The following is a 13,686-nucleotide window of genomic DNA, read 5'->3' on the forward strand; positions in this document are numbered from 1 at the left end:
CCACATCGCTGTACAAATACACTTGATCAAAGTCACATATCCAGTCTTGCAGGATCACCCTTTCAGGTTTCCCCAGAAATCAAGTGAATTTTTTTTTTGTTGTTGTTGTTCCCTCGTAATCAGCCGAAGTAACTGCAAATTCATTTGTGTAATTAGACTTGTGCACTCATCGAAAAGTGGATTTTTTTTTCTTTTAGGTGCTTCACATTTTCTTAATGCGTTTGTTTTTTTTCTATTTCTTTTTAATTATTTAATTCAGTTCAATTATCTTTAACTATACTGCCCTAATTCACAACATACCATCTAAAGGTACTGTACAAAAAAGTAATTTTAGTTCAATCAGTACATACTTTCAAATTGATCCTAGTCATCAAACCGTGCATCAAGTTCAGCTCATTATTCAAATTAATTTATAAGGCTTTCTATAAAGAGACCCAGCAAATTGCATCAAATCAGTAATTTGTAGCATTAGCTTCTCCTGGACAAGCACAAAGTGACAGCAGACAATTGCTTCCTTTGTGTTTTTGACTTTACAGCGATCCCTCATATTGAGCATGCATGTAGTGACAGTGGAGAGGAAAAAACCCCTCCAGCACAACCAGGCCATCTGCCACAACCGAGAAGACCTAATAGTTATTGAAGAAGCAATGTAGAAGTACTTTTTAGTACTTTTACTTTACTGAAAAGTAAAAACAAAAAAAGTGTAGTTTTTGTCATTATCTTAGCCATTGTCCTTCGCCAGGAGGATTTCAGAGTCAAACAGAATGCCACTATTCATTTCATTATGCGTAAATGTGTATCTGCCATTTAGCCCCCAGAACAATTGATTTCAATGTTTTTGTAATGCAGGGTGAGAATTAATACCCTTTATTTTATGATTAGGAACTCTGCAAAGAAATGTATATGCCAATCAGGCATAATAATGTTCCTGTTAGTGTGTGTATCCCCTGTTGGTGCTAAAATAGAACTTGATGAACTGCCTTCACCAGATCCTTGAAACTGTGTTGTGGTACTTGGCATTAAAATGTTAGCGTCAGATCCTTTAAGTCCAGTATGTTGTGAGATGGAGTTTCTTTAGATTTCATACTTAATTTAATTGAGATCTGGAGTATTTGGATGTCAGATGAGCACCTTTCACTTGTGCTTCTCTGATCATTCTTCAACCATTTTTGCATTTTAGCAGGAAACTGTATGCTGCTGAAATAAGACACAAGCAATGGGGAATACTGTCTTTATTAAATTGGGTACATGGTGGCCAACAGTGCTTAGGTAATGGGACTTTGTCAAAGTAAGATCCACATGGATCTAAGCAAAACATTACCCAAAGTATTGTACTGCCAAAGCCAGCTTGGCCTTTTCCTGTACTGCATCCCGGTGCCACATGTTCCAGAGGAAAGTCTTCATGTTTCATCGGACCAGACCGTCTTCTTCCATTGCTCTGTTCTCCATTTCTGATGCTCACATACCCATTTTGGCTCTTTCAAAAGTCTATAGGATTCAGCATGGAAACCCTAACAAATCTGTGTTAATGCACTCCCATGTGCAACGAACTGTAATGCAATGTTTGCTTTATTGGGACACCTTTTGATCTGAACCACCCATAACTTCTTTGGCAATTTGAGCTACAGAAGTTCAGTTGTTGAATCGGACCGCATGGACCTTCATTTCTTACAGGCATAAGACTTTATTGCCCCTGACCACATCACTGTTTCCCTACTGCTCCTTACTTGAAACGCTTTTCATGAATCTGGAGTACTGCAGACTGAGAACACCACATAAGGTCTCACGTTTTGTCGATGTCCTCACTCAGTCATCAAGCCCTTAAAATTGGATCCTTTCGAGCTAACGTAAATCCTCATGCTGGCCCATTTTTCCTGCTTTTACTACTTTTAACTTTCGGGGGTAAAATATTCACTTGCTCGTTAATCCAGCTCAGCCACTAAAAGTTACAAAAACAGATAACTCATCTTAACTACTTGTCTTTCAGGGGTCATATTGTTATGCCTATTATGTAGTGCTTCTAGTCATCCAGATATGTGTTGTTGTTTACCTGGTATATTATATTAACTTCCTCAATCCTGAACAAAAGGGTTGTCTCATTTTCATCCCAGCTGCTGCAGCGTTCGTGACTCCCTGCAAGAAATTCCAGTTTTATTCATTAGCCTGCAGGACAGGTTACCTAATGTCTTAAATTAGCTCCAGCCCTTTCAAAAGGAAGCACCATCTTGTTAGTTTTAAGAGTGTGCATCAGTGACCGAGCCTATAAAGATGAAATGTATCTATGGTTAATGCTACGGTAGTTGAGGGATGCAGGCTGACTTTTATTGTTCTTCTGTATGCATCTGGATATGCCATGTGGTGTGTGTGTGTATTTAGAAACCCTGAAAGGCAAACATGTTCTTTATTACAATTTCAATTAGAGTAATCTTTTCTAAGAGTTTGTTAGTTATTAACTACAGTGGCTGCATGAAAATGAGCAAATAAATCAGGTTATTTTTAGGTAAAAGATTTTCCACTTATGTATTTTTTTTATTATTTTTGACTGCTTTCACATGTTGCATATGATGTTGCATTTTCCACATAATGTAACTTGTTTTAAAAATGGATTTGCAAAAAAAAAAAAAAATTCTAATTTTGCAAGATCACTTGCAAAATTTAAAGAAGTTAAGTGAGAGGTAATTTGGAGATTTTTCTAAACGGGATTCGATCACGAGTTATTTAACATTTGGGTTTTTGGATCTTTGTGTACATATTACATTTCAGCTTAAAGTCCACCGCTCTTCTGTGATGACTATCAAGCGCTGGCCAAAAGCTCCGGCAGAGTCTCATAATGTACGACAGCAAGGCAACACTCTGAACCATGCAGGACGACAACTAGACGTTGCTGTTGTACAGGAACGTCTTTGTTTAAAGGCTCTATTGTTAAGCCCTCCAGATGGAACAGAGCTTGGGAAAGACACCGTAATGCTTCCCAGCCTTTCCCTAATGTCTTTATGGACAGCACTGTCCTTTCTGATGAGGCTACAGAGGTTGGTTAAATTCTCCACCAACTCAAGTGGTGCTCCTTTCATCTGGATTCTGTTGAGGGGGAATTTATGCACATCTCTTGAGTTTTGGAGCTGTTGATGTTAAGTCTGACCTGTCTGGTGTGTTTGTTGATTCTGTCAGTTTCGGATTGTATGCTACAGTGGCTTGTTTGTGGAAGAGCAAGGTCATCTGCAAAGTCAAGGTCTTCCAACTGAGAGGACAAAGTCCACTGAATGCCTCTGGGTTTGCTTGCTGTTGTGTTTGTTGTGGTCCAGTCTATTGTAAGTTGGAAGAGACCCCCCGTCTCACTTCAGACTGTACATAAGAACGCTGTCCTCACATTTTTCATATCAGATTTTAGTGATGGCAATTATGCTTATTACTGGTTCTTCAAAAGATAGGTTTTGAACTGGCTTAGACAAACTCTGGGCTCGCATCCAATTGAGATGCTGCTTATGCTAGAAAGCCCCCCTGGCCCCCCAAACCCCAGTGAGGCTAAAATAAATCAATTTTGCAAAAAGAGTGGACTATATTTTCTCTACAGTGACAGCAGTTGCTCCCAAATGGTTGCCACAACCACTTAGTAGGTATAGGGGCACACACGTTTTCTCTTAGCGCCAAGTTGGTAAGGACAGCATGTGTTGTAATTGAGAACTGCATCTGGCTACCTATGATAATGAAATTTGTTTGATCTGAAAGATTTAAAGCATGACAGCCAAAGCTAAAATTGGTAAGAAGCAAATGCCTTTTCTTGGCACTCTACACATCACACCTCCGTCTTTCTTTTTCAGCGTCACCAAGTTCTTACACTGTGCCCACTGTTGTCACCCAGCGTTGTACGGTTTACCTTTTTGATGTGTGTTTGGGTGTTCCCTGCTGGCGGCTCTGGGTCTGTGGCCTTCAGAGGACTGAATACAGGAGCTCTGTTTTGTTTGTGTGTTTTGGGGAAGGGGAAGTGGTGAATGGTGTAAAGGGTGGAGGTAAGTTTGTCACATGTTCCAAAGCCTTTCCCCCCCCCCTATTCATTGATTTCAAAGAGAAGGGTTGGCCTAAACCTTTATTTTCAGATTAACTCGGTGCCGTTTTTAGATCCTTGCTGTTACGTCATGACATCTACAGGAGAACTGTTTGCTGAGTTGTATGTTGAGTAAGAACTTGCTGTTGCCCGAGTCAAAACGTTTGCTCCTGAGCTCAGCAAATAACCTAACGGTAACAGCATATAAGCTACAGGTATCTTTGCAGTTTGATAATGTTGAATGTTTTGTGTTTTAGCAAGTGGTACTGAAATTGATGGGTCTTTTTGCTAATCTGACAAATTAATTCCTAATACATTTTTTTTTATTTTACACTTGGAAAGTTCCCTGCGTTCTGTCTCCTGTCTGGCTTACCATTTACCTCTGCTTAGCAATGATCTATTGAATCAAAAGATTAAGATGTGTAATGAAGATTCAATTATTTACTAAGCATTTTTGTTTTCCACCGTTTTCTTCTTCTGTCTCTCCATAGCAGGGTTTGTTTGGAGCTCAGCGCTCTAAGCCAGCCATGAGCATCATCGGGGCTGAAGACGAGGACTTCGAGAACGATTTAGCAGATGTGAGTGAAGTGCAAGAGAAACTGTTGAATCTAACTGTATCATTACTTTTAGCTTAAGTTTGTAATTCTTCCATCTTCTTGTCGCTCTTCCGATGTGCGTCGCAGTCAGCAGATGACAAATGCCCACACTTCGACAGCATCGACTTGTTGAAGAAACGGCCAACTCACCTGCTGGTGTTCATGCAGCATGTCATTCTCCAGTTTGACCCTGCGCCCTTGGTGAGAACCTAGCATCTCGTGTACAGAAGATCCATTTTTGATGGATTAGGGGGTTACAGATGTGTTTACATTTTTTTAAAAGCTGAAAGATGTTTCACTTTACAGTCATTTCAAAAGGTTGGAGTGTTTAGAGATTCACTCACTTTTCACACATCGATGTAGATTCCGCGTAATAATGTCAGGGATTTGGTTTGAAGTTTGCAGGTATTTAGTGGAGTTATGTCTGTGCCGATCCAGACAGGAAATGAGGGCTGAAGATTGGGGTTGGGGACAGTCGTCTACAGTAGATTCCCACAAATGAATCGCCCTGGCCTTTGCTTCTGTATGTCTGTGAGGAATTTAATCTAAATAGAAATATATTTGCTGCAAAATATAGTTCCTAAATACTGTTAATATATGAAAGTGAATGATACAGAGGGCCTTAAGTGATTTTATGTCTTTTCTGCTCAACACATTTTTTTTTTACTTTTTTATATATTAAAAAATTGCACAAGAACAAAATTCCATACCAGACAAGTGATCTGTAATAGAAAATTAATAACATGAGTGTCACTAAATAGATAACAAAATAATCACCAGAGTTATTTTGGAATTGCAAAAAAACTGAGAGAAATTATAGAAAAAAAACACTTGCTGTTTAATTACATATTTATTTATTATTCTAAAATCTAAGAAAATAAATCAATTCTTTTTAACTAACCTAAAACGGGACAAGTTTAGTCTGACTTAGTGAATGAGGAGGAAAAACAAGGGTTTTATGTGGTGTGTTGATGCCTCTGGTGTAACTATATATATATATATATATATATATATATATATATATATATATATATATATATATATATATATATATATATATAACTTTATCTTTACACTGTGTTAAAGAAAAATGATTGACCTTCAATTTGTTTGTCATTTTTTATTAACCTTTAATAGAAAAACACCCTTTGTTGTTACATGTTGCCTTTTTGCTCATTTTAATTGATTTATTATGTCTTCCTTTTACTGACAGCTGTCCACAGACCTCAGACATATCCAACGCCAAATCTGTAAAGTGCAGTGAACTGAATCCCCCTCTGCCTCACCTTCTCATTCCAAGAGTGTAGAGGAATTTACACTGCAGGCTAAACACAGAAATACCCTCTCTAGAGCATGCTTTGTCTGTTTGCTCTGTGTTACTTTGGAAAAAGGCAGGACTCCCCAAAAAAAGATGTGCTGTCTTTGGATATAAGTGGCTTATTTTTTATCTACTTATCTTTATCAAAAATGCGACTTTGTACCGATAACGTTATCCCCATGTTGTTTAATTACTCTCTGCACTCTTAAAATATATACTTTTTCTTCTTGTTGTAAAGTAACTTTTTTAATTTCTCCTGGAAAATAATCCAGTTCTGCCTTAAGTGGGTTTGGATTTAACCTTTTACCTTTGCCCTACTTTTTTTTTTCTCATGGATCTATGAAGTGTAAATGGAGCGCTTGCTCGCCTTTGACTCTTTCATACTCTGTGAAAATCTGTTGCAGCAGACAAGGTTAGTTGAATAATTCAGCCCTACGTTTGGGAATTAGAGTCTGTGGAAGAGGAGTAACTTATACACTGGAGTTTTCCACAGACTGATGAAGTGCTCTTTTCAAAGTTTGGAAAGTCTCACTTTGCAGATTTACAGGATTAGTTCCTTTGGATTGCTGTGCATAAAAAGAAGTCGAAAGGTGCAAATTGTCTCAAATTTCACTTGTTATAACCACGATATTCATGAAAGGGCATCCAGTGATATTTTCTTTGCATTTCAGCATACTTTTTATTGTTCGTTATCTATTTGCATTGTTCAATGTTTCCATCCATTATTCATCTGTTTGTCCGTCTGTCCATTCATCCACTCATTTGTACATCTGTCCTTCTATCCACCCATCATTCGCCCATCGATCCATCGGTTCTGCCATCTATCATCTATGTCTGCCTTTCCACCATCTACCTATTCATTTGCTCATCTATCCATTCATTTACTTGTCCTCTGTTTATCCATCTTCCATCCATTTACCCACCCTTTCAACTTCACTGATCTGAGAGCTCTAAGTTTGTGCAAGTATCAAATTCTAACATAAATAATGTTCAGTAAACATAATACACTCTAAAAATTAAGTATTGCTCGTTCGTGTAGCTGACATAGAGCCTGCAGATTGCAAAGACATTACATAACAAGAATAAAGAATCACTGTCATAGTTGCTAGAGTGTAAAATTGTTAGTTTATGTCTGACACGTCTGGTTTGTCAGTGATTTTTAGGATTTATGATGAATATTAAAATGACTTCTTCCATCAACAACTGTTGCAAATGTCAGACTAAAAAGTTGCTTTGTTTTCTGCCTCCTTCACAGTTGTGCTATCTTCACGCTGACATCGTGAAGAACCTCAATGCCAGAGACACCAAGAAACAGTTTCCAGAGTTCTACAACAACTTCCTGGAGAAGGGTGCTGTAAGTAAAACGCTACATTTTTTTCTGCCAAAAAAAAAAAAAAAAGAATTAAGATGAAAGCAGATTCCAGAAATCTGTAGACAAATGAAAGAGTAAAAGGAATAATAGTAAACACCTCAAAAACCTGTCACTTAACTATTTGCAATTAAACAAGAACAGTTAGCTTGAATGGGACAGTGCTGCATCGGCATTGCACTTGGCCGAACTGCTAAGGTTTGGTTAGGTTGTGATGAAAACAAAACAAAAACTGTAGTAGCAAGAAAAGAACTGGACTGTTAGCCAACATCCCATAGTCCTCTTTTCAGACAAAGGTACATTTTCCATTACATTTGGAAATCAAGGTCTGATACGCTGGACGAAGAGCAGAGAGGCAGAGAGTAAAAGTTTCAGTGTGAAATTTCCACATCCAGTGAAGATTTAGGGAGCCGTGTCATCTGCTGGTGTTGGTCTGCTTTGTTTTATCCATTAATAAGTCTGCACAGCCGTGAGAGCACTTCACGCTTTGCTCACTTTCCCCTAGCAGGTCTTGCCACCTGTCCACTCTGATGATTTCTTTTTCTTATTTAATATTCAAATATTCCGTGAAATAACATTCTTGATTTTCATTATGTCGGGGCCAGAATCATTGAAGCAAACGGTAATAAACCCTTATTATGCATGAGTGGAAGTATTCCAATTTCCACTCGCGTGTAATAAAATCAGTTTCATTTCTTTTAAACTAAATTCAATAATATGCAACATTATTTAGATGTACCTGTCATGTCCTGCTCTGATAAGAGAGCAGTACTCGGTGTGACCAGGAGTTTGTTTGCTTGTTCCTAACTGTGTTCGTGTCATTTGTGTTTGCTCTCTGGTCTCTATCAAAGCAGCTGCCCTCTGTATCTTTTTGTTTCCCCCCTGCTCACCTGACCTTTCTCACTTCTCCTCTTCACCTCCTCCTCAGACATCTCTCAGACTCCACTTATTAGTCAACTCTGCTCTCTCTCTTCATGTGTCCTCTAACCTTTCAACTTCCTGTCGGGATCGTGGGAAAACCCCCCGAGGAGGAATTATTCGTCATAGGTCTCAAGCTTAAAAATAAATAAATAAATAAAAGCAGCATTGTGGTGATCCTCCAGCCTCAAAGTTGGACTATTTAGTTACTTTTATCCACATAAGAGCTTCGCAGCTCTTAGTATGGATATGCTTTTGCTTCCTACTTTGATAGGTTTTGTTTTCATTGCTGGTGTTGAAATGACCCCTGGTGGAGAAACACAGCAATTGCACCATATCAGTTCTGTAGGTCTTTAATGATGATTTGGCCATTACCAGGCCTTGAAATGATTTAAATCTAATCTCAGGTTTGCAAAAGCACACATTGCAGATTCAATCAAGTCATAAAGCCAATGTTTCACTCACTTATACAAATCTAAGTACAATTGATCAGACTATTGTTTTTTTAATGCCAGAAATGTATATTTAAATAGTTGGCAGATGATTTTCTTTTTTTCGCTCTTTAGTTTTTGTTTTTTTTAAATTAGAAAAAGTTAATTAGCCGTCCATAATTCTTCTGCAGCAGAAAACCCACATAGTGTCTTTATTTGCTGTAAATGTGAGAAGGTTTTAAGAACTTAAAACAGCCTCAGTTTTAAAAAGGTTATATGGATTTATGCATAACTTTTTATAAGCCTTTGAAATGTTCTAGATATATGCAAAAACTATAATTCTTTAGAATTTAAATCCAGTTACTTTTTACCATTTTTATTTGATGTTCATTACAGATTCTCAGAGTGTCGATGCCATCCAGTTTATCCTTTGAATTGGGTAGGTCAATATATATATATATATATTTTTAGCTATTACAAATGTTGAAGTTTTTTTTTATTTGTGGATTGTAGCTTTTCTTTCAGGAAGTGTTAATTATTCTAAACTCTGCTGCTCCTTTTCCAAGACCGAACTCGCCCAGAATTGCTGTCAGATGACACCCAAAGGCGTTACGCTGCAGATGTCCAGAAATTTCAAACTGCAGAAGTAGCCAAACAGCTGGAAGATTTCAGGTAAACCTCTTCTAGCTGGAACTCTGCGTTTGAACTGAAAGCAGCTGGATTTATTATTTCCCCCTCCCGTCTCCTAAGCACCATTGGGTTTAACTGTTTGACAGGGAGTTTATGGGTTATGGATTAAAATGCATTTGCTGCTTCCCATTACATTCATAATCGGTGCTCCTCTCGGTTATAAAGCCTATATGAATTTTTACAACTTTTTGTTGTTACAGCAACAAAGTTTTACTTTAGTTTTTGCATCTTTCCATGTTCTAAGTACTGTACGTCTGCTTCCTGTATTATCTACTGCGACAAACGTCTCCCTTAACAGCCTTTGTCTGATTTTTTGTTGTTGTTTTTGTTCTTACACAGGCAAAAAAGGATGATGGGTATGACCCTCTGTGAGGAGCAGGTGATGGACGTGGAGAATCACTATCCCACTGACCGCGTCCCGTTGGAAATGAAGGAGAAGTCTGTGGCCGAGAATCTGTTGGAGAAGATGTTTGATTCACAGTAAGTGGCTTTTTTCTTTCTTTGTCAAGCGTTACTTCACATGTTGAGCTTTTTTTTGATGTTCTGCACAGACGACGAGTTTGAGGCTCATTTTCTACTGAATTTGACCAAAAACATTTGCTTGTTGCTCTCATTGAAGAGAGGGATTATGTCTGCATGAAGGGCTTTTTTAAAATTAGAACTGTATTCTTCTGGTTTCAAGTATCAAGGCAAACATGAATTTGAAGAATAAAAGCTGTGTACAATTTCAGCCACTCTTAGGCTTTAAGATCTTTATATTGAGGTGTCAAAGTTACTGGAGTGGCCAGAGTTTTTCTGTGGCTGTATGGAGCACAGCAGTACTGCCCCTCCCCCACATGTTGCTGTACACTGCCTGTATGTTGGCTGGAACAAAGGCCCCTACATTTTTCATTTGCTTTCTGGAAATATTTCCCATCACGTAAGATGCTGGCGCTGTTACAGTTTCCACACGATGACTGTCGAGGTTGACAAGCAAGGAGCGGCGTGTTTATTCAGCAGCTGAGTGCGGATCCTTCCCGGGCAGGTGGCCTGTATAATTAAGGAGCAAATATCAGCTTAAATTTGCTGTTAAACTTAGTGAAGAAGAAAACGACAAGAATGTTTAATATGCCAATTTTGAGCCACTGGAAAACTCTGGTGAAATTTATCAGCTTTAGTTTTTATTTTATTTTTTTATTATTTGATTTTCAGCACAAACTATGGAGACATGCAGCACAAAAATAACAAAATGTACAGTTCAAGTAAATGTGTTGCAAAGACGGATATGTACGAATTCAACTGCTAAGAAAGAAGGAGCAAAATAAAGGCAGGTAAGACGCAAAAAAGGAAATGGAAGGAGAGAAAGAAAGGACACAAGAAGAGTAGGAAGGAACAATGTAAAGGAGGTAAAGAAGTGAGGGCACAAGGGAGGAAGAAAGTGATTTAGTACTTGAGGGAGGAAGGCAGGAAATAAATAAAGGGAGGACAAAGGGAAGAAAGATGGTAAGAACAAGAAGAGAAGGTTTAAGGAATAAAGACTGGAAATGTAAGCAAGTAAAATCCCACATTTTTCCAGACTATTTATGAACTCTGGATACCATTTTAGTTAGTCATAAGGAAGAATCTGATAATCATCCGTCCCTAATAACATACAATTATGTTCAAAAGCTGCTCGGTGTGTAATCTTTTTGATTATCATTTAGGCATTCCTGGACGGGAATCAATAAAACTTCCAACTGTGTACGCATTCAATTTTACGCATGCATGCAATGCATTTAACCTGAAGCACAGCGGGGAATCCAGCAGCATATTAGAGGAAAAAAGAAGCTCTCGGGGTGAGAGCGTTGGCAGGAGAGCTGCGACAGAAGCACAGCAAAACAGCGTGAGAAGGAAACGAGAAGGCAGAGAGGAAAAGATGGAGGCAGGAGTGCCACGCTGGCAGGAAGGCTCTCCCTGGAGCTCAGCCAAGTGTTCGTTGGGGTGGAGGTGGGGGTCTTATGCACAACAAGAGATGCAGAGAGCAAAGGATCCTGAAGGTTATCAGTGCAGCGTTGCTTCTGCGATGAGCAGAGAGCAGCTGAGAGTTGCCCTTGACCCCACAGCCATCAACGGTTTTTCAGACGGCCGGTCAGACAGGGAGGGAAAGGAGACCACGGAGAGGACAGAGGATTGTCTAACTTCATCCTGTCAGCAGAAAGGAGGAGGAAGTGGGAATGAAAGGAAAGGAAATACAGTGTTCACACTCTGCTGTCACCCTGTGAAAACAGGCAGGGATAGTGGAAGGAGTTTCCAAACTTTTCAAGACATTAATTCAGCTTCAGACTTGTCGGTTGGTTCAGCGCTGTTGGATGTCTGTCTCCATTGCGCAAATGATCCAACAAGCTTCTCGCTCTATTCATTCCTTCTAACAGTTGTCTCTCTATTCCTCTGCCTCCTACAATCTCCCACAATCTTGCACCCGATCACCCTCCACACGCTCCTCTCTCACTTGACCACAGCACAGTGACCTCACCCCCATTTTGTTGCTCATTGGTTTCTGTGGTGATGCAAACTAGATGGACTAGACATTTGATTGGATAATGCAGGGAAATCCCGGGGAAACCCCTCCCATTCTTTTATGTTCATCTCAAAACAGAAGGGTCGAATGTCTGCAGTCTTGCCTGCATGTTGCATCAGACAAAAACATGGTTAAATAGAGCGTTTCCGCTGTGTTGGAGCATTTCAGATTTCCCCTTTGGCAGACTCTTTTTTTTTACCGGAGAAGAAACGTCAGCAGATATTGGGGAGACCAAAGTTTTAATTAGTGTTTGTTCTGCTTGTATAAGTATAGTTTTTGCAAGTAGAAGGACAGACATTGTAAAACTGTTGGATGCTTTTCATTTCATGTTTTTGATCTTTTTCATTTTGTTTCTTCTTTTTTTTTTTTTGGTCTTCATTTTTTTGCGCAAACTTTAGAATATGATCAAAAGCTTTAACTCTGAGCACAACAACCAGATTGTCAGCTTTGCGTTGCATCAAGATAAACTTAGTCACTTTAAGTTCCACCGACCCAAAACAGAACTGATAATTAGTCGAGCAAGCGAACGGGAAAATGCTACTTAAAAAGAAGAGGTAAGCTGTGAATAACTCTGGTTTGCTTTTCCCACTTCTGTTGATAAGTCATTGTGTATCTGTTTCCTCTCTTTTGTTTTAGACTTACTTTTGTCCCAGATGAGGATAAGTGGTAAGTTATACCCTTTTTTTTTTAAACTCAATTTTATTAAGTTTGAAAGGTTTTCCTTAATGTTTCTTGTTTTCGTACATTGCATCTCTGCATGCTTAGCTTGGGTGTGGCCAAACCACAAGGTTTTTATGCATTCAAGCCCACCAAATGCTAATTTATAAAGCTAGCTTTGCAGAAGAGTTAACTTAATACGTATGTTTTCATTCTCTAAAACCTTACTGGTTTTATTTTTTGTATGTTTTATGATGCATTCTAAGTTTTGTTATATTTTCATTTGGATTTGACAAAGAGTGATCTTTTAAGCATGCTCTGAAGGATTTTGTAGTTTGAGTTTGTTCTGTTGTCATTGTATCCGATGGAGGATGTGCTTTCAAACAGTGTGTTGGTTCCTTATATGAAGCTCTGCTACTGTGGGGCTCCACCCCAGACGCTCCCCGATTTCTCAAATATCTCCTCAGCTCCTCCTCTGTTTCTACACACATTTTTTTCTTCTTCCCCACTATTTGAAGCTCCACCTCTGAAAAACAGTCCCTCCCCTGTTTCATTTCTCTTTCTTCCTCCGCCTCTGTTTTAAGTTCTTTTTCTTTTTTTTGTCCGTTGGTTTGATTTCTCTTGAACTTTTAATTACAAAATTCAACATATTTCCTTTGATTCTTTATTACTTGCGGAGAAATGCAAAGCCAGTTTCTTCGGTAATCATTATCTTTCCATTGCTACCTGGCGTCTGATAAATGGCGTTAAAGATGCTGGCTGTCGTTCATCTAGCAGGAGCAAACGCTTCATTAATATACACCAGAGAATTTCTAATAAGTGCCATCAGCCTTTAATGAAGTATGACTGTAGCAGGAATCCATTTAACATGTGGTGGTACTTGGTTTCAAGATTTTAATGTTAAGGGTGAGAGGCAAATAAATATTTTTAGCTATACCATAGTTGAGCTGTTTTTTTGTGTGTAGACGGAGAACAGTCAGTGTTGCCATTTCAAACTGGCATTAGCATCTAATATCAGCGTTATTTTAGCGTTGTTAGCATAACAAAATGCAAACGACAGTCTGTGTCGAAGAACCTTCAGTTATTCCTTAAAGCTGCCTAAATTATGAAATCCAGCTTTTTCAGTTAC

General features: G+C 38.7%; 1 protein-coding gene across 13 annotated transcripts in view; it reads left to right on the forward strand.

The window, feature by feature from the left end:
* Window positions 1–13,686, forward strand: part of arhgef1 (Rho guanine nucleotide exchange factor (GEF) 1) — a 45,520-nt gene that overhangs the window by 17,488 nt on the left and 14,346 nt on the right. For 11 of the 13 annotated variants that reach the window (XM_015052994.1, XM_015052978.1, XM_015053016.1 and 8 more), the window contains 7 exons: window positions 4,534–4,620; window positions 4,726–4,839; window positions 7,212–7,310; window positions 9,071–9,113; window positions 9,241–9,346; window positions 9,704–9,844; window positions 12,537–12,566. In XM_015052994.1, the coding sequence (XP_014908480.1) occupies window positions 4,570–4,620; window positions 4,726–4,839; window positions 7,212–7,310; window positions 9,071–9,113; window positions 9,241–9,346; window positions 9,704–9,844; window positions 12,537–12,566 (584 nt within the window). In that variant the 5' untranslated portion in view covers window positions 4,534–4,569. Of the gene's footprint in view, window positions 1–4,533; window positions 4,621–4,725; window positions 4,840–7,211; window positions 7,311–9,070; window positions 9,114–9,240; window positions 9,347–9,703; window positions 9,845–11,984; window positions 12,455–12,536; window positions 12,567–13,686 lie in introns of those variants that run through there. The other 2 variants (XM_015052987.1, XM_015053070.1) reach the window with 2 other exon arrangements.

The sequence above is a fragment of the Poecilia latipinna genome, unplaced genomic scaffold (assembly GCF_001443285.1).
Source record: "Poecilia latipinna isolate Pla-1442-1.1 unplaced genomic scaffold, P_latipinna-1.0 Scaffold54, whole genome shotgun sequence".
In the NCBI taxonomy this organism is placed as follows: Eukaryota; Metazoa; Chordata; class Actinopteri; order Cyprinodontiformes; family Poeciliidae; genus Poecilia; species Poecilia latipinna.